This window comes from Eurytemora carolleeae, unplaced genomic scaffold, assembly GCF_000591075.1.
Source record: "Eurytemora carolleeae unplaced genomic scaffold, Eaff_2.0 scaffold290, whole genome shotgun sequence".
Classification (NCBI taxonomy): domain Eukaryota; kingdom Metazoa; phylum Arthropoda; class Copepoda; order Calanoida; family Temoridae; genus Eurytemora; species Eurytemora carolleeae.
Genome location: NW_019396180.1, coordinates 278,887 through 301,458, shown reverse-complemented (window position 1 = coordinate 301,458; position 22,572 = coordinate 278,887). Strand labels below are relative to the sequence as shown.

Genomic DNA, 22,572 nt, shown 5'->3' with positions numbered 1-22,572 from the left:
GATTTATAGTTATAACGGAATATCATCGTTTGTAAAGTGAAAGGCTTAGAGTCTAAGTGAAATGTTCATTGGTCAATTATGAAACCAGCCTATTTCATAATTTGGTTTTCTTTTAACATTAATTTTAGATTTTCTATAAAAATGATATTCCAGGGCCCAAAAGGTTATATAGCATAAATATGTGAAGTACACCTGCAGTATGGAAACAGTACAACAAAATGGCCGTTTTACACTTTTTTCTAGTAAATTCCCCTCTAATATATATTCTATTCTCTTTGTATATATCACATATGATTAAAGCAAAGGATTAAATTAACTAAAATAAATGTTGGCGCGCGCTGGGTACCAAACTTTTGAGAAGCTGTGCTCCATTTACATGGAGCCCAGCTTCTTTAATTCTGAATAAAATTTTAAGTTACTGAAATATTTCTTCGTCACTATTTGTTTCATAAACGTGCTTGGTTGACTTTACACTGGGAAGTCCAGACTGGACAGTACGAATGAATATACCGTACATGTTGATGTGGTAAGCATCAAACATATGGCAGAATTGAAAATCACATAAAATCATATTTTAACATTGTTTTAAATTTGCCACTAATTAATTAAACTACATCATACACAAACTCAAGTTCTTAAAAATATTTGTATTTATTTCAATAAATTTTCTAAAAATCATTTTTTGCCTCTGCTTCTGTTTTTGTACTGAATAGAAACCCCTCTAGACGTATGCGAACACTTACAGCAAATACAACTGAAAAAATATCAATATTAAAGGTTTATACCACCAAGGAATTGAGTTTTTGCCACAAATCCCAATTTTATAATACCTATATCTCAACAACCAGATCATGCATACCTTTCATATTTCAAACTTACATTGTTTGATCCACCAGAGTTCATAGTTTGAAATATCTACGGTCTACGACATTTTGTTTTAAAGAAATTGTGTTTTAAAAATCCGAGTTTGTGGCAAAGACTCAATTCCTTAGCAAATATAAAGCATTATAAAATTAGTAATTTCGGCGAGAAATCAGAGATTGTCTTGTCATGCATTGAACTCCATCTAGCTTATACATTGAACTCCATCTAGCTTATAGATTGAACTCCATCTAGCTTAGCATTGAACTCCATCTAGCTTACGCGTTGAACTCCATCTAGCTTTGCATTGAACTCCATCTAGCTTATGCATTGAACTCCATCTAGCTTATGCATTGAAATCCATCCAGCGTATGCACTGAACTCCATCTAGCTTATGCAGAATTACGGATTACTTGATTCCTCTTCGATGTCCTGTTAGGATATCTTTAATTTACTGATGAAGCAGTTATTCTCAAGTTTAAAAGTTTTAATTTAGATATCGAGATCTTATGATGAAAATTAACGATGCTTCTCACGAAAGTGTAGTGTACTTATATAACAATTTTAAATGGAAAGAATTCCCTGTTGTGAGAGGATATTTGTCTACTGTGTACTGTATAATCTCCTGCTAAACACTAGGCTTACAGAAATGTCAATTAAAAACCAATTTCAAGTTGTAATTCAGTATTTTTCAGGGGTTAATATTTCTTGAAAAATATTTTAGTTGCTGGATTGGGAAAATAGAAAGGATTTTTGGGTTATAAAAAGTAACAAAAAGACTTTAAAACTTGGCTGTGGACTGTTGATGTCCAATTCTAATTTTCCCCCTAGAGCATTTAAAAAATTCCCTGGGGGGGGGGGTATTGAAAATAAAGAGCCCTGGTATTTTTCATTTTTCCTCTCTTGCCTGAAAAAGTAGTTTCTTTTTAATTTTTCTCTGCGTAGTTTTGTTGGTAGGCTGGTATCACAGTAGCTGATGAATAGGTCGGTCAGGCTGGTCACATGACGTAGGCAGGTTACGGTCAATCTATAGCCAGAGAAACTGACGCAGGCAGAGGGCTGACATGAGTGATCCATTATACTAAAATAATACCAATTCAAACATCATGAACAACCTAGCTAAAGGAACAGTAAAATANGCTTGCTGATAGGTTTCCATATTCTCACCTAGGACCTACAGATAAACCCCCCAACCATAGGCTTTCATATTCTCACTTAGGAACGAAAGACACCTCATTACAATAGGTTTCCATATATATTCTCACCTAGGACCTAGATACACCCCCCAACCATAGGTTTCCATCTTGTCTGTACAAATCTCGAAACCGTTAATATAAAGCCTGCCGAGAATCTCAACGAACTCGTCGAAGCTAGGAACAAGGGATCCAAGGAAGTCTTCAACCTCGTTGTAGACCAGGATGATGTCCTGCCTCCTCTCCTCATTTTCCAGGAAGTTCTCCTTGTGGCTAAGTAGGTCACTGAATTTTCTCCTGTTAGGTTGGGTCGGCACCTCATCTCCAGGTCCTCCTTTTAGCAGGGATACCTACAGCGGATCCTGGTATAGTTTGAAGCATATTTTTAGTTTTAAATTATCTTTTTTTTGTAAAGGATGAGACTTGATGGAGACGACTCTACGTAATTTATATTGTCTTTGTTTTTAGATCAAAGGTTCCTTACTGCTGTAAACTTGTTTTCTTTCTTTGCACAACCATTTAATTTTTAATTTAAAGATTAAATTAAAGACATACATCCAAGATTGAATATTCAGGTCGTTATATTGAAAGAGTTTGGGTCAAATATCATCCCATTCTTTGTAGGTATAAATACTGTATGACAAACTGAACTTTAAACCTGTTATAAAGTGAAAACTACCCGATGATAAAGCAGAAACTACCCGATATAAAGTGAAAACTACCCGATGTTAAAGCTGAAACTACCCGATATAAAGTGTTAACTACCCGATGATAAAGCGGAAACTACCCAATATAACGTGTAAACTACCTGATGATAACGTGTAAACTACCTGATGATAACGTGTAAACTACCCGATATAAAGTGTAAACTACCCGATGATAAAAGGAAACCATCCTTTAATAAAGTGAAATTACCCAATAAAAGTATAAATTACCCGATAATAAAGTGGAAACTACCCGATGGCAAAGTGGAAACTGCCGAATGGTAAAATAGACACTACCCGATGGTTAAGTTAAAATATATTGATGTATTTATCAATAAGACACTTACGTTCGAGCACTGTTCTTTCTGAAGCTTTAGTATTGCTCTGATCATGACACGCACCTCGTCTCTTTACAAATTATATTTTATCAATCTTTAATCTTAATGGGATTGTTTAAGCGTATTTATAAGTGACACTTTATAAAAAGATGTCAATGCTCGATTCATCACGGTAGCCTTGAAACCTATCTGATCAATGATGTGGAAAATATTGTGGGTTTTCCAGGTTTAAAAGTGTTTCTTTCTGATAATTCCTATTTGTTTTACTGCATTTAAGAAATGCGCAAGAAGTTTTTGTTGATGAACCACAATTATTTATATTGATATAAAATTCATACTTGATCAGGCAACGGTTTCAAGAGTACCGTTGTAAATCGGGCATTGCCCTCTTCGCATCAAGTGTCACTTAAAATTACACATACAGTCCCTTTAATATAAGAGAAATTTAAACCTGAGTGGAAGAACTCCTTTGTTTGCAATGAACGGGCATTCCAGGTCATGCTGGCGGTCATTAGCTCTGCAGGCCCAACTACAGTATACCTGGACACCACATCCACCACACTGGATATCAGGATCAGGGAGATGACCAGTCATATAACAACCCTAGGACAGATAGATCTATAGTTCCAGCAGATAGAACTGTAGTTCCAGCAGATATAACAATATTTACAACAGATAGAACTATAGTTCCAGCAGATATAACAATATTTACAACAGATAGAACTATAGTTCCAACAAATAGAACTATAGTTCCAGCAGATATAACAATATTTACAACAGATAGAACTATAATTCCAACAGATAGAACTATAGTTCCAACAGATATAACAATATTTACAACTATAGTTCCAGCAAAAATAACAATATTTACAACAGATATAACAATATTTACAACAGATAGAACTATAGTTCCAACAGATATAACAATATTTACAACGGATAGAACTATAGTTCCAGCAAAAATAACAATATTTACAACAGATATAACAATATTTACAACAGATAGAACTATAGTTCCAGCAGATATAACAATATTTACAACAGATAGAACTATAGTTCCAACAGATATAACAATATTTATAACAGATAGAACTATAGTTTCAGCAGATATAACAAAATTTACAACAGATAGAATTATAGTTCCAATAGATAGAACTATAGTTCCAACAGATATAACAATATTTATAACATATAGAACTATAGTTCCAGCAGATATAACAATATTTACAACAGATAGAACTATAGTTCCAGCAGATATTATATTATTTACTACAGATAGAACTATAGTTCCAACAGATAGAACTATAGTTCCAACAGATATAACAATATTTACAACAGATAGAACTATAGTTCCAACAGATAGAACTATAGTTCCAACAGATATAATAATATTTACAACATATAGAACTATAGTTCCAGCAGATATAACAATATTTGCAAAAGATAGAACTATAGTTCCAACAGATATAACAATATTTACAACAGATATAACTATAGTTCCAGTAGATATAACAATATTTTTAACAGATAGAACTATAGTTTCAAGAAATAGATCTATGGTTCCAACAGATAGAACTAAAGTTATAGCAGATATAACTATAGTTCCAACAGATAGAACTACAGTTCAAACTGATAGAACTATAGTTTCAACAGATATAACTATATAGTTTCAACTGATATAACTATAGTTTCAACAGAAAGATCTAAAATTCCAACAGATAAAACTATAGTTTCAACAGATAGAACTTTAGTTTCAACAGATAGAACTATATTTTCAACAGATAGAAAAATAACTCCAACAGATAGATAGTTCCAACAGATAGAACTATAGTTTCAACAGATAACACTTTATTTTCAACAGATAGAAAAATGGTTCCAACAGATAGAACTATAGTTCCAACAGATAAAACTATAGTTCTTTCTGTTGGAACTACAATTCTATCTGTTGGAGGTAAAATTCCATCTGTTTGAAATATGAATAAATGCTCTTTATCTTAATGGGATGGAACTGATGAGCCTGCCTACCTGCAAAAAAAAACATTTATAAAGCTAGAGTAGGTCAAAAACCTGCTTGATAATGACAAGAATCTGTTTTAAGGTATTCAGTATACAAGTTTAGGGTGGAGCTAATATGACCAAACACCAGTTTGTATGACACTCTAACCCACCATTTACAGGTAAATGCAGAACCAGTTCCTTCACTTCTCCTTTAACAAGGAGAACAGCTGCCGGGGACCAAGTACTATAAGCTGATGGAACCATATTTTATTGCAAAAAGGAATATACCTTATAATCATAAAGCCTTTCCTTGTGTAAATCAACTCTTCATGGTCCATGAGGTCTTGCCGCTTGCTGGCTGGGGGATTCTTGTAAACAGCCACCACACAACCAGCCTCTTATGCTGTCAGCAATAGATTAAATTAAAGTTTGCTTTACACCTGACAATAACCAAGAATTTAAATAATGTCCAGCCTATAATTGAGAATATTTGGACTATGGCAAAATATAAGGTTTACATCAAGGGAGGATATGTGAAAACCTCTATCATCTAAACCAGTGTGGGTAGAATAGGACATCCCAGCTGGGTAGGCTGATCAAATCCTTTCCCAAGAGATAAAAAGTATTTATTCAGAGCAGGGTTGACCAAATCAGATAATTTTATTATGATCGGATGATAATTAAGCCTGTAAGAGAAAAAAAAGTGTGAAGTGTTTGGGTTTTTTCAACACCCTTTATAATTCCCTGTGTTGGAACTAAAGCTCTATCTGTTTTGAACTATAGCTCTATCTGTTGGAACTATAATTCTATCTGTTGGACCTATAGCTCTATCTGTTGCAACTATAGTTCTATCTGTTGGAACTATAGCTCTATCTGTTGGAACTATAGCTCTATCTGTTGTAACTGTAGTTCTATCTGTTGGTACTATAGTTCTATCTGTTGGAACTATCTATCTGTTGGAACTATTGGTCCAATAGAACTGTGACTCCAAACGTTCAGTTGTCAGAACTGGGACTCCAAACGTTCAATAGTCAGAACTGGGACTCCAAACGTCTAATAGAATGAACGAACTGAGACTCCAAACGTTCAATAGTCAGAACGAACTGGGACTTCCAACAGATACAACTGTAATTTCAACAGATAAAACTGTATGTAGTTCTAATAGAAAAAACTATATAGTTCCAACGGATGGAACTATATTTCCATGCACAATATATAAATAATTTTGTTTAAGAAAAAGAGAAAAGAAAAAGCACTTTATAAATCCTTGCAAATTTCTCTCTAATTCTATTTAAAGAGCTCACATAAATTAGCCTAATTTTATTTTTTATTTTTTTCACTTTTTCACTGAAAAGTATTCTTGAAATGCATAAAAAATGAAAACTGAGATATCGAAATTTATCTAAATAGATAAAAAGATAATATAAAGTATGAATATATAAATCCTGCAATATATTCTCAAGATAGAAGATTTGAAATTAATCCTGTGAGAAAAGGGATTAACAAACCTCACATCTTAGACTTCTCTGGTCTTGGCTGAGGATAGATATCCAGGGTTCACAATCCTGGAATACATTTTCTCCTTGTTTCCAACCCAGCCTGTAGATCTGAAAATAGAAAAATTTAGAAAAGAAAAATCTGAGCTGGGAACTCTAGAATTGTGGATGTCAAGATCTATGATTTGATCTCGATATTTCGTTAATATACAGATTAATTAAATTTTTATTTGATTTCCCTTGAAGTGTCAAAACAAACAGCCAATCATAAACGAGAGCATTTGGCGTTCAAACAATGAGATAACAGAGATATTCATAATCAAGTTATAAGCACATTCTCCGTTTCATTTAAAAGTGACCAGTGTCGATATCGAGATCAAGCGAATTCAAAAGGTCCCAACTCTGGTAAAACAAGCGCTGATCTACAATGCCTAAAGTAGATATCAACAGCAAAAATTATACAACCCAAACAGCTTACTAAAATTTTGCGTTTCCTTGTGTTGGATGAAAGCAATTATTATTGTGTCTCTTCTGAGCTGAAAACTTTAGAATGGTGGATAACGAGATTAATGCTTGATCTCCTCTTTTTTTAAATCTCCAGATTAAATAATTCTTGTTATCCTCTTGTTATTAATCTCCAGATTAATTAACCGATCGGGATTAAGGATATTTCATTCTTAAGTTTTCAGCTCTGGTCATATGTTTGTTGTTTAAACCATCTTTAAAGGTATTAAGAATATATGGCCGAAAACAGTTTTCATTGTGTCTTCTGGTCATATGTTATATGTTTAAACCATCTTTGAAGGTATTTAGAATATATGACCGAAAACAGTTTTCAATGTGTCTTCTGGTCATATGTTATATGTTTAAAACATCTTTGAAGGTATTTAGAATATATGACCGAAAAAAGTTTTTATTGTGTCTTCTGGTCATATGTTATATGTTTAAACCATCTTTGAAGGTATTTAGAATATATGACCGAAAACAGTTCTTATTGTGTCTTCTGAGCTGAAAACTTTAGAATGAAATATCCAGATATCCTGTCGGATGATTAATCTGAAGATTAAAGTCATGTGAAAAACAAGAAATATTTAATCTGGAGATTAAGAAAAAGAGTGGATTAAGCCTTAATCCTGATATCCACCATTCTAAAGTTTTCAGCTCTGGTCATATGTTATATGTTTAAACCATCTTTGAAGGTATTTAGAATATATTACTAAAAACAGTTTTTATTGTGTCCTCTTGGTCATATGTTATATGTTTAAACCATATTTGAAGGCATTTAGAATATATGGCCGAAAACAGTTTTTATTGTGTCTTCTGGTCATATGTTTGATGTTTAAACCATCTTTAAAGGTATTAAGAATATATGGCCGAAAACAGTTTTCATTGTGTTTTCTGAGCTGAAAACTTTAGAATGTGATATCCTTAATCCCGATCTGTTAATTAATCTGGAGATTAAAGTCATGAGGAGAACAAGCAATATTTAATTAAGAAAAAGAAAAAGAAAAAGAAAAAGAGTGGATTAAGCATTAATTCCGATATCCACCATTCTAAAGTTCCCAGCTCTGGTCATATGTTATATGTTTAAACCATCTTTGAAGGCATTTAGAATATATGGCCGAAAACAGTTTTTATTGTGTCTTCTGGTCATATGGAAGATGTTTAAACAATCTTTAAAGATTTCAGCTAAATTCAACAAAATATAAAATTCAGGATAATTTCAAATAAAAGAACATATATATAATTTATATAAACTGTAAATATTCCTAATTTGGTTTCTTAAAAAAAGGATTAAAGTGTATTTTAGTAAACTTACTAAACCTTACATTGGTATGAAATTTTCAGTTAATAATTTGTTAAAATAAAATGCTAGGCTATCAGGGCGCTTTGCGCCCATCTTGTATTTTAAATTTTAATTGTTGCTCAATCTTTCAGCATTTTCTTTACGATAACGTAACAATTTTTTTTTTCTGGATTTACAAAATTTTACGAAAATCACAACTTTTGTGTATTTCTGAGCATCTATACCACACAAAACTTGAGCCAGAACGGGTTTGCCGTTTTGACGTTTATTGGATACAAACAAACAGACAGACAAGAAAACTATCTATATAGATTTTAAAAATATTATTTGTTTTTCCTCATCATTTATCATTTACAAGGAATTTGATGAAAACCTTTACTACCAGATTTTTTTCCCTCTTAAGGATTTGTCGTATTTTGTGATATTTATATTGTTAATAATAATAACATCTTTATGATATAAATATTTGATATATGATTTGATAAACAAATAATCAATTATTAAAGTATCAATCTAAAAACTCCTTAAGATAAAAGTTTTATAACTTGTAAACTTTTAAAGCCTCTGTTTAACCTTTATTTAGGTCAGTTTCCAAACTTTTGTAAAGTACTCTCCAGAGATTCAACATTGTGCAATTTATTTTATATTTACCATTTTCATGTTTTATATAAAGAGGATCAAATATGGTTTTGCAACCGTATTTCAAGGAGTCCTTTTGTTAAAAATAAATAAGTGTGATATTAGGTTATAGTTAATAAATTGCTGAATTTGGTTATAGCAATCTTTCAACCCTAATATCATTGCAAGTAGAGATGATACCTCAACCAAAATTACCTCTTACTAAAATATAATTATCAGGTTTGTATACCTTTAGTTGCAAAAAATTTTTCTTCACTCATTGTAAAATTTACAGGACATTAAAAAACAAATATGTATTTTTGAACTTTTACAGCTATAAAATGCAATTCAATATCAAAGCTTTGTAGGGTTATTAATTGTTTGTGATATTGTTTTCCTTCAGTAGTTGCTCCATAAAGATCGTCAGTAGCTCCTAAAGTGTCAATGCTGTAAGTATTGTAAATTAAAAGTTGGGCATACTACAAAACTGTTAACATATTTTCGTAAATCACGGTATTTTGTTTTACATGAAATTGGTTATAGTTTACATTAATAAACGTTAAACGGCTGAACCGATCGGGTTCATGAAAATCTGAAAAGTTAAGCTTAAGTTAATAGTAATAATAATAATGTACTCTACAAGACAAACTCTATGTCTCTGTCAATATTTACTCAAAAGGACGAATTGTCTGTCAACATTTACTCAACAGGACGAACTCTCTGTCAATATTTACTCAATAGTACAAACTCTTTGTCAATATTTACTCTACAAGACGAATCATCTGTCAACATTTACTAAATAGGACGAATTATCTGCCAATTTACTCTACAAGACGAATTATCTGTCAACATCTACTAAATAGGACGAATTATCTGTCAACATTTACTAAATAGGACGAATTATCTATCAACATTTACTCAATAGTACAAACTCTTTGTCTTTATTTACTCTACATGACGAATCATCCGTCAACATTTTCTAAATAGGACGAATTATATGCCAATTTACTCTACAAGACGAATTATCTGTCAACATCTACTAGATAGGACGAATTGTCTGTCAATATTTACTCAATAGGAAAGACACTCTGTCAGTATTTACTCTACAAGACGAATTATCTGCCAACATTTATTCAACAGGACGTTCTTTCTGTAGGACTTACCACCTATAAAAATTTACTTATGAATGTTTTCTGTACAGGGCGAATTATCTGGTAATATTTACTCTATAAGACGAGTTATTTATAAATGCTTACTCAACAGGACGAATTATCTGTCAATAGTTAGAAAATGTCGCTTAAAGACTTCTTTACAAGTTGCATTTGTATCATTCTTGTTAAAATACCAATATGAAGGCTGAAACCTTTAGTTTTTCAATATCATAGTATTCAGAATTCTTCCATTAAAATCATTAAAAGTTGTGCAAAAGTTTGAGTTTCGTTTTATTTCTGTCATATTCAGAAATTGAGGAAATTAACTTGTTATTGAAAATCTAAAGTTTTTCTAGTTTTGAATATTTTTATGAAATCATATACCGCCAACTTTCCCTGGTAACAAGAAACGTATTTTTTTCAAAAGGAGTCTTATGTTGTTGTAAATAATCCTTTAAATAAAACACAGAAGTTGAGACTGTATTCATTTTAAGCTAGGATTATTTACACGAGCGTATATTTAAAACACGAACCCTGCTCGTTAAACCCCAAAGACGTTTGATTAGTTATTACAAAAATTATGTAAAGCCTCCAACGAATAGGTTTCATGATTTCATCTCAAAAATGTTTTATTTCTGATTGTTTAAAGGGACTGTCTGCGTAATTTTCGGAAAATCTTAATTTAAAGCATTCCCCTTTTTTAGACCTTTATCGGTTAGCAAGAAGGAAGATATCGTCGTTTTATGTCAGGTAAAATGTTGCGAAATTTTCTTAAACTTTTTTTATGAAAAACAGGGTTAGTTCCACAACTTTTGCTCCAAGGGTTCCAATGTCAATCTGACATGCCAATTGAAATCCTTTCAAAAAGAATATTTCAATAATTTGAAGCAAACTACCATAACCGGTTATAAAAAAGGCTAATTAGCTATTAAAAGTTGAAATACAAAGTTTATTTTCGAAAAAGTTTTTTTACGGTATGAAAACTTATTTAAAAAACACTCATATTAATAATATTAGTAAAATAAATAAGATTTTCATTAGAACTTAGGAAAAAATGTGTCTAAGTGGACTGTAATTTCAAGTGATCCCCTCCATACAAAGATGGTAATGTCCGATTTACAACGGTACCGTTGAAACCTTAATCTGATCAAAAATGTAGAAGAGAAGTGTTCATTTCTGTGAATTTCTCAGTTGCTTCTTCAAAACAAGGAGTGCGCAAGTCATTTTCTCAGAGAAACTCCAAATGAAAATAAACAGTTTAAAGAAACAAAACATTGATATCTAATTCATACTTGATCAGACAAAGCTTTAAATGGTACCGTTGTAAATCAGGTATTGCCATTTTTCATGGAGGGTCGCTTGAAATTACTCTTACAGTCCCTTTAAAATCTAAATAACCAATCTATGAAAATGTAAATTTTAACAACAACAAATAAATAATAAACGTTCTGAGGAAGTTATATTTTGACTGCAATAATAATAACAATATAAGATAACAGATTCTTCTACAACTTTTCAGAAAACTTTAATCTAATTTTGTTGAAATAAATTCTCACATTACAGGAATTGTTTTTTTGCTAATACACAATACTTTTTAAACTTGTTAATACGCATAAAATAGACTGTGTTACAAATATTTACGCATAAAATAAACTGTGTTACAAATATTTACGCATAAAATAAACTGTGTTACAAATATTTACGCATAAAATAAACTGTGTTACAAATATTTACCTTCGTACTAGCGTACGAGGTGACGGTCAAACAGAAAATGCCTGTCTAGCTTGAAAGCTGGGATTCAAGCCAAAAAATATTATGCCTGAGCCTAGGCATTTTTGAAGCACTGCTAGGCTCCAGGCCTATATGAATACTCTAACTTAAAGATACGACTGCAAAATTCAAACTAAAGAATCGTACAAAAATGACTGTTACCAAAAAAAAGGCCAAAAAAGTCAAGGTCACGTCTTTTCTGTTTAAATAGTCAATTAAAATATGCTTCAGAACCAATCTTCAATCTTTAATTGTTCACTTTTCGTAATTATTACCTTAAAAATGAATACATATCTAAATGTTAATGTTGCATTATGCATATCGAACCTTACCTGCTATTTTTAATGGATTTGAAATAGAGATGAAAACTCAGTTTAACCAGCCAGGATGCGCTCTAGTTAGTTTACTTTAGAGGCACCATATAACTGTGGATAAGCTGAAAAAGACCCTCTTAGACTCAATCAAGGTTTTAATGCAAGGAAAGTTATTTCAGAGGTGTACGCATCTTTTGTACTGCAGTGTACTGTCTCTGGGCGGTAATGTAAACACAAGACGGATGTCGAAGCCTGACATGGGATCCATCTTTCACATAATAAAATCAATGAAATATTCTGGCCATAGGAAAATATTATGTGAAATATCAAAATTATCAAAATTATCAAAATTTAATGCTTTTAACCCCCTCGGAAACTAAACGAACACTGATGCATCTATTCTTGTTTACAAATTCCGCCCAAAGAGAACTGGTTTCAATATGAACGCAGAGTGTACGCAACTGCAATTAACTTTCCTTGCATTAAAACTTTGGACTCAATAAACACGAAACCCAGCAATTGTGAAGTGTACACAGTCCTATTTCACTTTACAAGTTGATTTTGAAGCTATGGGTAAATCTACTTTTAAACAACAATATCGACAACATTGTTAGATTGCGTAAATGTCGTCTTCTTGTTTTACAGGTTTATCCGCCTCAATATGTACTTTTTGCAAGTTCTCATAAGAAATATACTAGATGAATGAATTGCGTTGTAAAACATGTTTAAAATGCTTTAAGTATTTATTTTGTTGTCGATTGGCTGAAGTTCCGGTGACCGGGGAATTATTAAAAATTCGAATTTTGAAAGAAAAAAAATGACTTTTGAAGAAAAAAAATCGATTATTGAAAAACAAATCTAATTTGTTTAGCCTATTTTACTCCTCCAAAAATTTTAGCCAATTCGGTCCAGCCGTTTGGCCAGCTATTGCTAACATATATATATATATATATATATATATATATGAGCGAAAAGCTTTATTATATAAATTAAAACATTAATTCTGTTTTAGATAATGTAAAAACATTAAATTATAGTTTGAGTATAATGTGTATGTATATGTCAACACCACTTCTCTCTATTTCAAACTCTGGAAACTAAATTGTTTATTTATCAAATCTGTTTCATAAAGTTACTTTATCTTTAGAAAAGCGCCATGATAAGATTTTTAACTATATCGCTGTAAGTACAGGGACTACAGGAATCCTTGAACATTTATGTAAACCCTATCATGGTGGGGGGGGGGTGGCTTTAATCCCCCCTCTCTGTGGTTTTTTCTAAATAACATAAAAACAGCTTAACTCTAGTTTATTGGATTAAATGGACTCTAGGAGTAGGATAAGAAGCAAAGAAGATTAGGATTAAAGGGACTCTAGTTTATAGGATAAGAAGCAAAGTAGATTAGGATTAAAGGGACTCTAGTTTAGAGGATAAGAAGCAAAGTAGAAGATTATTTTTTAAGGAAGGCCAAAACTTCCAAATTTTTCCGAAATGGGATTTACCCTTTCCCGTCCCACTTTTTATTGGAAATACTGTAATATTGACGAATGCAACATTTTATGTAAAATGTGGGAAAAGTCTAAATGAAGGGCAAACAAAGACGATATTTAATTTCCACATTTATACTTACTTATAAGTTATAATTTCTTTCATAGATCTATTTTTACGTAGTATTTATTAGAATATATATACGTATTGCGTAGCACATACAAAACATGAGAATCAGAAAAATCCTCTAGAAAGATGCATGAATTAGAATAGAATTATTTGAATTGTCATCTTAAAATGTGGTCTCTGCAAGATTTTTACAGAAATGTTTAAAAGCTGTCGTAGATTTAATAGATACAGGTAAAAAACGTCTTATACAATGCAAATGCTACTTATACGTTGATCATTGAACAGAGAGAAAGGATGAAACTGTAAAGACGACCTAAACTCTTACAATATGATGATCTCAAGGTTATTTAGACACTTTTGTCTTGAATATAGTCTTTTAATGACAGAATTAATGATTTTGAGAGGAAGAACAAACAATTTTACAGTTGCAGTTCACATAAGATAATTTCGTACAAACGTCTCTGAAGTCTCATCGTTTGTTAGTAACCAGCTGTAGCTAGTCCAGCGCGATCATGTTAACATGGTTCCCTTGTCTTGAAGGCGGGGAAAGGCAAGTATATGTGACTGAGGGTTTATTTCCCATAGTTCAACTATCCATGGTAAGTTAAACTACTGTCGCTAATCACTAATTCCGGCATGTGAGCGAAGAAACTGCAGTTGTGTTTTGGTGAACAGAGCTATAAACTTCCGTGTTTGATACTCATAATCGCGATCGATTGATCTCAAAATCTACCGTGGGAACTATTAATTTGAGGAGTTCATGCCTAATCTCTTCATTTCAGGTCGAATCCAATAAAGAACGAACAAAGATCTGCAGATTAACAAAGATCAAGATCAAACATTGAGCTTGATATCCACAATGCAAGAGTTCCATTTCATATTTTAAACGGTGTGTTCTTGGATCCTAGCATGAATATGTAAAAGAACCAAGTTTTTTGCCACAACCCTATTTTTTAATACCTACGATAGTTCAACCTGATGTTGTGGACCAATAATATTTGAAACCATGAATTCTGTTAGATATAATAGTCAAAGTTTGTAAAAATAAAGGGATTAGAAAATTTGAGTTTCTGACTAAAACTCAATTCCTTTTGCAACGAAGGTACATATCCTTATCAGATCTACAAGATGTAGCACAGACTACGCAGACTGCTTATCTCAATTTCACAGGGTGGGCTACGTAGGCCTAAGTTGACCCGGCACGACATGCTACGTTTTTACGATAGGTTTTTAGAGTGCCATCTCATGGCCACTTGTTGAACATAATACCCAATCAGGGGTTAAGTTTTACAACTTTTAAAGAAATACTCCAATTTTAAACATGAAACATAACATTTATGGATTTAGTCTTTTTTTGAAGATTTTGTGTTTCATATCCAAAGGATCTTTAAATATCCCTGATAATCGATCTCTGTAACTCTTTTATCTCTGAGTGGTAGCTTAGTTTTGTTTTGATGTTTATTTTGCGGTAAAATTAGTTTGAATATCTCCTAGAGCATTACAACGGATACAGATTTAGACATATGTAAACAAATCTTGTATGCGGTTCATCAGCCGAATATTAAATAAATATTCACGTCTTCAGAGTAAACTATTCACATATTTATTGAAACATGTTCTTATTGTGATGATCTAGATAAGGCTAGCCCCCCCCCTTCTATGGAGATAAAAAAGGGGAAATTTTTAGGTAAAAAATTGGAGTAAATGGTTTAAATTACAAGATTTTGTTGAAGAAATTTGGCCGTTTTATGCATTATGCAACGACTTCTTATGATTCTTGTATTTCTCCATGGTTGAATCCCTAGGTCTCTTCTGTTCTCTTAACCAATCAGCTGTAAAGTTTACTTTTGAAAAATTTAACACTTGCCTCTTGCTCGAATTTTTTTATCTTTGCAATCTGAAAGTGCAAAACTTTGTAGTCCAAAGTCTAACAAATTCAAATAAAACCTGTTGCAAACCTTGCAAAGCTTAAGAGTTACCACTCTAAATCGTTTACGGCACTCTTTGGATACAGTGGAACCCATTAAACTATAGTTTAAGAAGACGACAATTAATTTGAAGTTATGATTATAAAAAGTCCCAACAAATATTGTAAAGTGTTCAGCAGAAATTTTAAATAGAATAGTTTAACGAAACTCCCGAGTTTCCCTTTTGGAACCTTAACATTTGTCTAGATTTACGTTAAGTAAAAGAATATAAAAATCAAATATATATAGCTAACAATAAAAAATATTTTTTATAAACAAATTTTGAGATATTTACAGAACTGCCTCACAATATAACTAAACATCGAATCCACATAAAATTGGTTAAATGTCGTCTTCCTATTCCACAGTTGTGTCTGCAGTGTCCCAATGCAGATATCTATTTTATTTTGAAAAAAATAGAAATTTAGTTTTATAATAACTGCATTGAAAGAGATTAACATTTACCACAAAGACTAGCCATTCGTAACAAATACTAGATTTCTAATCCCTATATCTTTGCCACCTATAATGAGAAATGAATGAGTAGAAGTATTCAACACAAATAATAAATTGTATTGTATCATTCAACGTTATGTTTCATGTTCGGCAATCTTCAGGATACGTATATATAAATATATATATTTGATACCTTTTGACATCATGAAATTTATCATTCCTAAAAACTAAATTGAGATTTAAGGATTCGAAGAAAGGTTAAGAAAATATCAAGCAAGGTATTATTGTCTCGTTAGGATGTAGTTGTTGTAGTGCTTGGTGAGTAGGTTTAGAAATTAATTCTCTTTTTCCCCTAGATATCCCCCCCCCCTCCCTCCCCCCATCCCACTTTCTCCTCCTATATCTTAGGATGAAGAGAAAATGAAGAGATACAAGTCATATTCATTTCTGATAAAATATATTGGGTAGAGATGGTTGAATCTGCAATATATCGGAACATTGGATTTATTATCTCGTGACACGATCTTAGCTCCGGGTACCCTCGCCCACTACACATATAAGCAGGGATGGTTTTCTCCGGGTTAAATGTATTCAGCATTTACTGCTGTCTTACCCGGAGGGTTGGATGGTAGAGGGGGGGGGGCAAGAGGGCGGGGTTGGAGTTTATTTTAAATAAGAGAATTAATGTTGTTTTGCAGTGCAGCGGACTGGTTCTGGTTTCCTGGGTTCTCCTGACCCTGAGAGGCCGAGAAAGCTTGTAGGTCGATATATCCTCTGTATCCTCGAGGTGGATGTATACTGTATATCTGGCCTCTACACACCAGTATATACCAACCTCGACACAAAACAGACAATACGTCGACAAGTAAATAAAGTGTAGATATACAGATTATATCAACGTTTCTTATTCAATTATCAGAGTTTATAGTTTCCCGAACAACTTATATCCGGATAAAGGGAACAAGAGATAGAGAGCTTTCCTATCCGAGCACATAGGTGGAGAGACTAGTGGCCAGTACTCCACACTCATTCATACTGTCATGTTAAGTTGACCCACTAAGCTGAAGGTTTATATAGAATAATGGGGTGTGGGTATAAAGCCTGCTCCGTAATTGTTCTTCTAGTGGTTGCGCTCTCAGTGGGACAAAACTTCCCTCCCAAGAACTCTAATCCTATTGATGCAGAAACGTAAGTATTTTTGACTTATTTGACCGGTCTAATACTTCAGCTGTATAGTCGGTTCTATATTCGTCTATACCTTGATATTCAATATAATATGTACTTCATTCTACTGCCATATCTCATAAAATAAGATAATTATTATAATTTCATAGTTACAAGAAAGAAGGAAGACGACAATCAATTTTCTTCCTGAAAATTGTAATATTATAATTTTTTACATTTTGGATTGATTTGGTTCCTTCTGTTGCCTTCTTTAACTACAGACCACAATCTGCAATATTGTATATCACAGTTAAAACATTTTTTATTCCATTTGTATTCAAACTTTTTGCAATACAAACATTACAAACATTTCAAACATTACAAACATTACAAACATTACAAACATTTCAAACATTACAAACATTACAAACATTACAAACATTTTAGATGAACAGAGCTGAAAACTTTAGAATGCTGGATATCGAGATTAATGCTTTATCCTCTCTTTTTCTTAATATCGAGACTAACCTAATCATGTACTTGTATCCTGAAAAGTGTATAAAATTCAACCAATCAGAGTCGCGTACATGAAGTCAATAAATTTAAAATTTTACGCGCCATTTAAGATTAATATACGAAACAGAATTATTTTTTAAAACCGGTAATTGATTTTTCTCTACTATATACAAGAAAGAATGGTTTAAGAAGAAAATCAAAAGTGTTTCCATTGGATACTCAGATTAAGTAAACGGGATTAAGGATATCTCATTCTAAAGTTGTGAGCTTAGTTGATCTAAATTTTTTGAAAATTTAGATCAGATGGTTTTCATGAAGTAGACACTTAATTACTTCAAATTAAAAGTTTTAGATTATCACCATCTCATTTAAAAGTTTTATAAAGATTAAACATGTTCAGATGTGCTTACAGGGGGGGGGCTGTTGGGGGTAAGCCCCCCATGGAGATAAATATGATTTTCAAGGGATAATATCTAAAAAAAGGACTCCAATAAGAAACCCAATCGGAAAACAAAAAAATTCATTAAATTTTAAGTCTTTGAAATAGAAATTTTATTACATGCACAATTTGAAATGTACAGTGTAGACTGTAGGCTGTGTAGATATATACGGTGTACAATACAATACAATACAATACAATACAATACAATACAATACAATACAATACAATACAATAAACAGAAAAAAACTTTTAATTATCCGACATTATTTTCCATCTTTAAGCAATTAAAAGTTTTAAACACAAGAACAGAACTTGAAAACGGAGGTTTAGGCTTAGTGTTGGGGGGAGGGGGGGGGAGGGTACTTATTTTCGAAGTAAAAATTATTATTTCCTTTAGCCGTGCTACTGTTGTAAAGGTGTCTAACATCATATTGGATCGTGTTATAACTTTTATTTGCAACTTTTTAAGAGAACGAATCATTAAAAAATTGTATATTGCTAACATAAAGATTTGCTGGAGAAAATACTAGGTTTTTTGTGTATTATGTTCGTGTTTTAGTGTTAAATTTTGGAGATAGTCAAATATGATATGGGACGCTCTGTAGATCAAAAAAGCACTTGTATTCCCTAAACATGGAGAAAGTACAATGCTAAAATATCGTAAATACAAAATAGGATAATATCATAATGTTATACAGCAATATTTTAACTAAAATCTTTATTGAGGCATTAGAGTCTCCGTTTTGAAATGGAAGAAAGTATTTATCATAAAACTGTTCAGAGACATATACAATACAGACAATAGTTTACCAGTAGTGAAAAAATAAACTATTAAAGTGATATGGGGAGCTGTGGTTTACTGCATAATTGCTGTGTTATATGTTTATTGGACTATTTAATTAAAATAATAACTTGAAGAGAAACTGTAATGTCGTCGTAGTTTCTAGAGGAGCATGCTCTTTTAACAACGATACCCTTGACACCTGTATCTAATTAAAAATGTGGATTATATTGTCGTTTTTCTACTTCTTCTATTTTATAATAAAAGGATTCTTCGTTGTTTCCGTAAGCAGAAATTGCGCTAGTTGCTTTTATTTTGTATTTAAAATCATTAGTTTTTAATCAGACACAGCTGTTAAGATGCACAGATGTAAATTGGTTTTACCTCTATGCATGAATTGTCACTTTAAATATCGTCTACAGACCCTTTAAGTTACGTTGTCGTCTTCTTATTTCAGAGTTTTATGAGTCCCACTGTATATATCTATTTTTCAGTGTGAGTAGATGGGGACAAAAGTTCGGAACAGATCTTTGGCATTCTCTTAGTCAGGTAAATAGTGTTATGTACAATCTCTTAGTCAGGTAAATAGTGTTATGTACAATCTCTTAGTCAGGTAAATAGTGTTATGTACAATCTCTTAGTCAGGTAAATAGTGTTATGTACGATATCAAGATCTCTTAGTCAGGTAAATAGTGTTATGTACAATCTCTTAGTCAGGTAAATAGTGTTATGTACAATCTCTTAGTCAGGTAAATAGTGTTATGTACGATATCAAGGTCAGGTAAATAGTGCTATGTACTATCTCTTAGTTAGGTAATTAGTGTTATGTACAATCTCTTAGTCAGGTAAATAGTGATATGTACGATATCTAGGTCAGGTAAATAGTCTTATGTACAATCTCTTAGCCAGGTAAATAGTGTTATGTACAGTTAAACCAGGAAATAAGTCATACATCGAAATAATTCATCAAATGTCGTATTCTTCACTTTCTAATAATGGAATGTTGCAGATATTTAGTTTTTTAATATTCATGGCTATTTATTTATTTTCGCAAATACTGAGAGGGGTAACGCAAGGTATTGATTTAGATCACTTGAACTCATTTTCAAAATATTTAACTCAAATTCAAATGTTTTCGCCTCGGATTCAATTTCCTATTTATCCTGAGGGTAAAATATTTGGTAATTATCTGAGTGACTGATAAATCCTAATTTAGGCAACAAGGCGAGAGAGCATTCAACAACAGTATGAAACCAATCCTAACCTCAACGTAAGTTTGCAATAAATAAAAATTATACTTTTGGAGAAAAAATATGAACATAACCAATTTTCAAAATATTGCTAGCTTACTAAGTTATAATTCTATTAAAAGACAATGCAAATTTAGATGAAAGAAAGATACTATTGGATTTAAAACTAAAGGAATTGATTCTTTTTCACAAACATTAAATTTCAAATCTTTGCAACCTAATGTCGTAGACCGTATATAATCCAAACTATATATACTCTGTAAGGTCAAATAACCTAAGCTTGAAATATCAAAGATTAAAACCATCAGGTTGAAAAGATATGAGGATTAAAAAATTAAGTTTGTGGCAAAGACTCGTATATATTCAGACACTTTAAAACAAGATACATGAGTATAAAGGTTCTCTCCAGATTAGTTTATTTAAATTCTTAATTAGAAACTAAACCAACAAAATATGTATCCTTGTAAAACTTTAAATAAGTTTCAACAAAGTTTAATATCTATTGAAAATTCATATTTCTGTTCATTTAAGAAAAACATTTGAATTGATTTTGAAACCCAAAAAAATAAAGTGACTGATGAGCTAAACACTTAGCCGCAAAAAAAACGTCGTCAAATCTTACAATTTGAAAGGGACACCGTCACTCTCGTCAGTATTGGTTCATGTGACCCCCAACTAAAGGGACCGTCACTCACGTCAGTATTGTTTCATGTGACCCCTAACTAAAGGGACCATCACTCCTGTCAATATTGTTTCATGTGACCCCCAACTAAAGGGACCATAACTAAGAGGACCATTACTCCTGTCAGTATTGGTTCATGTGACCTCCAACTAAAGGGACTGTCACTCACGTCAGTATTGTTTCATGTGACCCCCAACTAAAGGGACCATCACTCCCGTCAGTATTGTTTCATGTGACCTCTAACTAAACATTTATACCTTTAACCTTCTTTCATTTTCATTCTTTCCCTCTGCTAGGTTGCATAAATCTGCAATTCACTTTGAAAGAAAACCCGCAATTCACACTCCTCTGCCGCTTTTGTAATTTTAAATTGGCGGTACAGTCTAAAGAAGGATTGCAAAGCTCGGATATTCAAATGTACACCGGTGGGGTATGAATTGAAAATGAACAATTTTCAGGTATAAAAACAAGATTATCGTCGTCACTTTTGCTGGGACACAGATTTACAGGCTAGCATTGTGAATCGGTGGCAAGAATCCCTGATAGAGAGGGTCACTAGAATTTACGTAAACAGTCTCTTTAATCAGATTATCAGAAGTATTAGAATGAAAGGATTACTGGGAAAGAAAAAATATTGAATAAAAAAAGAAGCAAACCTTTGATTGATAACATCTGTTTCTGATTCAGCTGTATACTTTATATTTTGTATATATTTTATATATATTTTATATACATTTACAGTTTCACAAAATACAATTTTTTTGTCTTTTCGTTGAATTTTCAAACATTTTGGGAGAAAATTCTTTAAAAGCTTAGTTTCAATCTGATTGGCCGTAGAATAACAAATTTTGGCTCAATTGGTTCAGCCGTTTAACCTCTTTTTGGGAACAAACCCTAGATCAAGGCTAGGGTAAGGCCATAAGAGAATTTTGTACTCAGAGAACACCAAATTCTTTAATTCAAAATGAACTCAGTTTCGGTAACTGTACTATTTATATTGGTTGTTTGTCAACAAAAACATTCGAAACAGGACTTGAACCGAAACACGAAATCAAACCCAGCATTTTAAGATAGGGAATACAAGGACAAACAAACAGACAGACAAGGGAAATATATTTAAATTGGTCTGTGTTAAAAATAATCGAAACCCCCCCCCCCTCTAACGGCCTTCTTTGCATGGCCTGTTCCCTTCCACTCCCACCAAGGTTGTAATGCAAGGAAAGTTATTTCAGAGGTGTACGCATTTTTTGTACTGCAGTGTACTGTCTCTGGGCAGAAAAGTAAACACAAGACGTATGTCACAGCCTGACATGGAATCCTTTTTTACAAAAATAATCTATGAAATATTCTGGTCATAGGAATTAACTTATCTTGCATTAGTGCCTTGCCTCCCACCAGGTTCTGCACCAGTTTTTAGCCACCGAAACCGAGTTCATTGTGTATTCAA

The 22,572-nt window shown here is 32.3% G+C and overlaps 2 protein-coding genes across 16 annotated transcripts in view; one reads left to right on the top strand and one right to left on the bottom strand.

Annotated features, from left to right (window-relative positions):
• Positions 1-635: 635 nt before the first annotated feature.
• LOC111697384 (histone-lysine N-methyltransferase SMYD3) lies at positions 636-12,351 on the bottom strand. 6 transcript variants are annotated; one of them, XM_023467379.1, is made up of 8 exons: positions 11,901-12,006; positions 6,603-6,701; positions 5,383-5,497; positions 3,548-3,699; positions 3,106-3,166; positions 2,127-2,404; positions 1,769-1,942; positions 636-754 (listed from the first exon to the last, which is right to left on the bottom strand). In XM_023467379.1, exons 4-8 carry the CDS (start codon positions 3,688-3,690, stop codon positions 676-678), a joined length of 735 nt encoding a protein of 244 aa, XP_023323147.1. In that variant the 5' UTR covers positions 3,691-3,699; positions 5,383-5,497; positions 6,603-6,701; positions 11,901-12,006; the 3' UTR covers positions 636-675. The 6 variants fall into 6 exon arrangements, with proteins under 6 accessions (XP_023323147.1, XP_023323146.1, XP_023323144.1 ...); XM_023467378.1 differs by lacking the exons at positions 5,383-5,497; positions 11,901-12,006 and adding an exon at positions 12,269-12,351; XM_023467376.1 differs by lacking the exon at positions 5,383-5,497.
• A 4,750-nt stretch (positions 12,352-17,101) lies between these two features.
• Positions 17,102-22,572, top strand: part of LOC111697378 (voltage-dependent calcium channel subunit alpha-2/delta-3) — a 38,964-nt gene continuing 33,493 nt past the window's right edge. For all 10 annotated transcript variants that reach the window (XM_023467367.1, XM_023467366.1, XM_023467362.1 and 7 more), the window contains exons 1-3: positions 17,102-17,478; positions 19,688-19,742; positions 20,410-20,463. In XM_023467367.1, the coding sequence (XP_023323135.1) occupies positions 17,372-17,478; positions 19,688-19,742; positions 20,410-20,463 (216 nt within the window). In that variant the 5' untranslated portion in view covers positions 17,102-17,371. The remainder of the gene's footprint in view (positions 17,479-19,687; positions 19,743-20,409; positions 20,464-22,572) is intronic.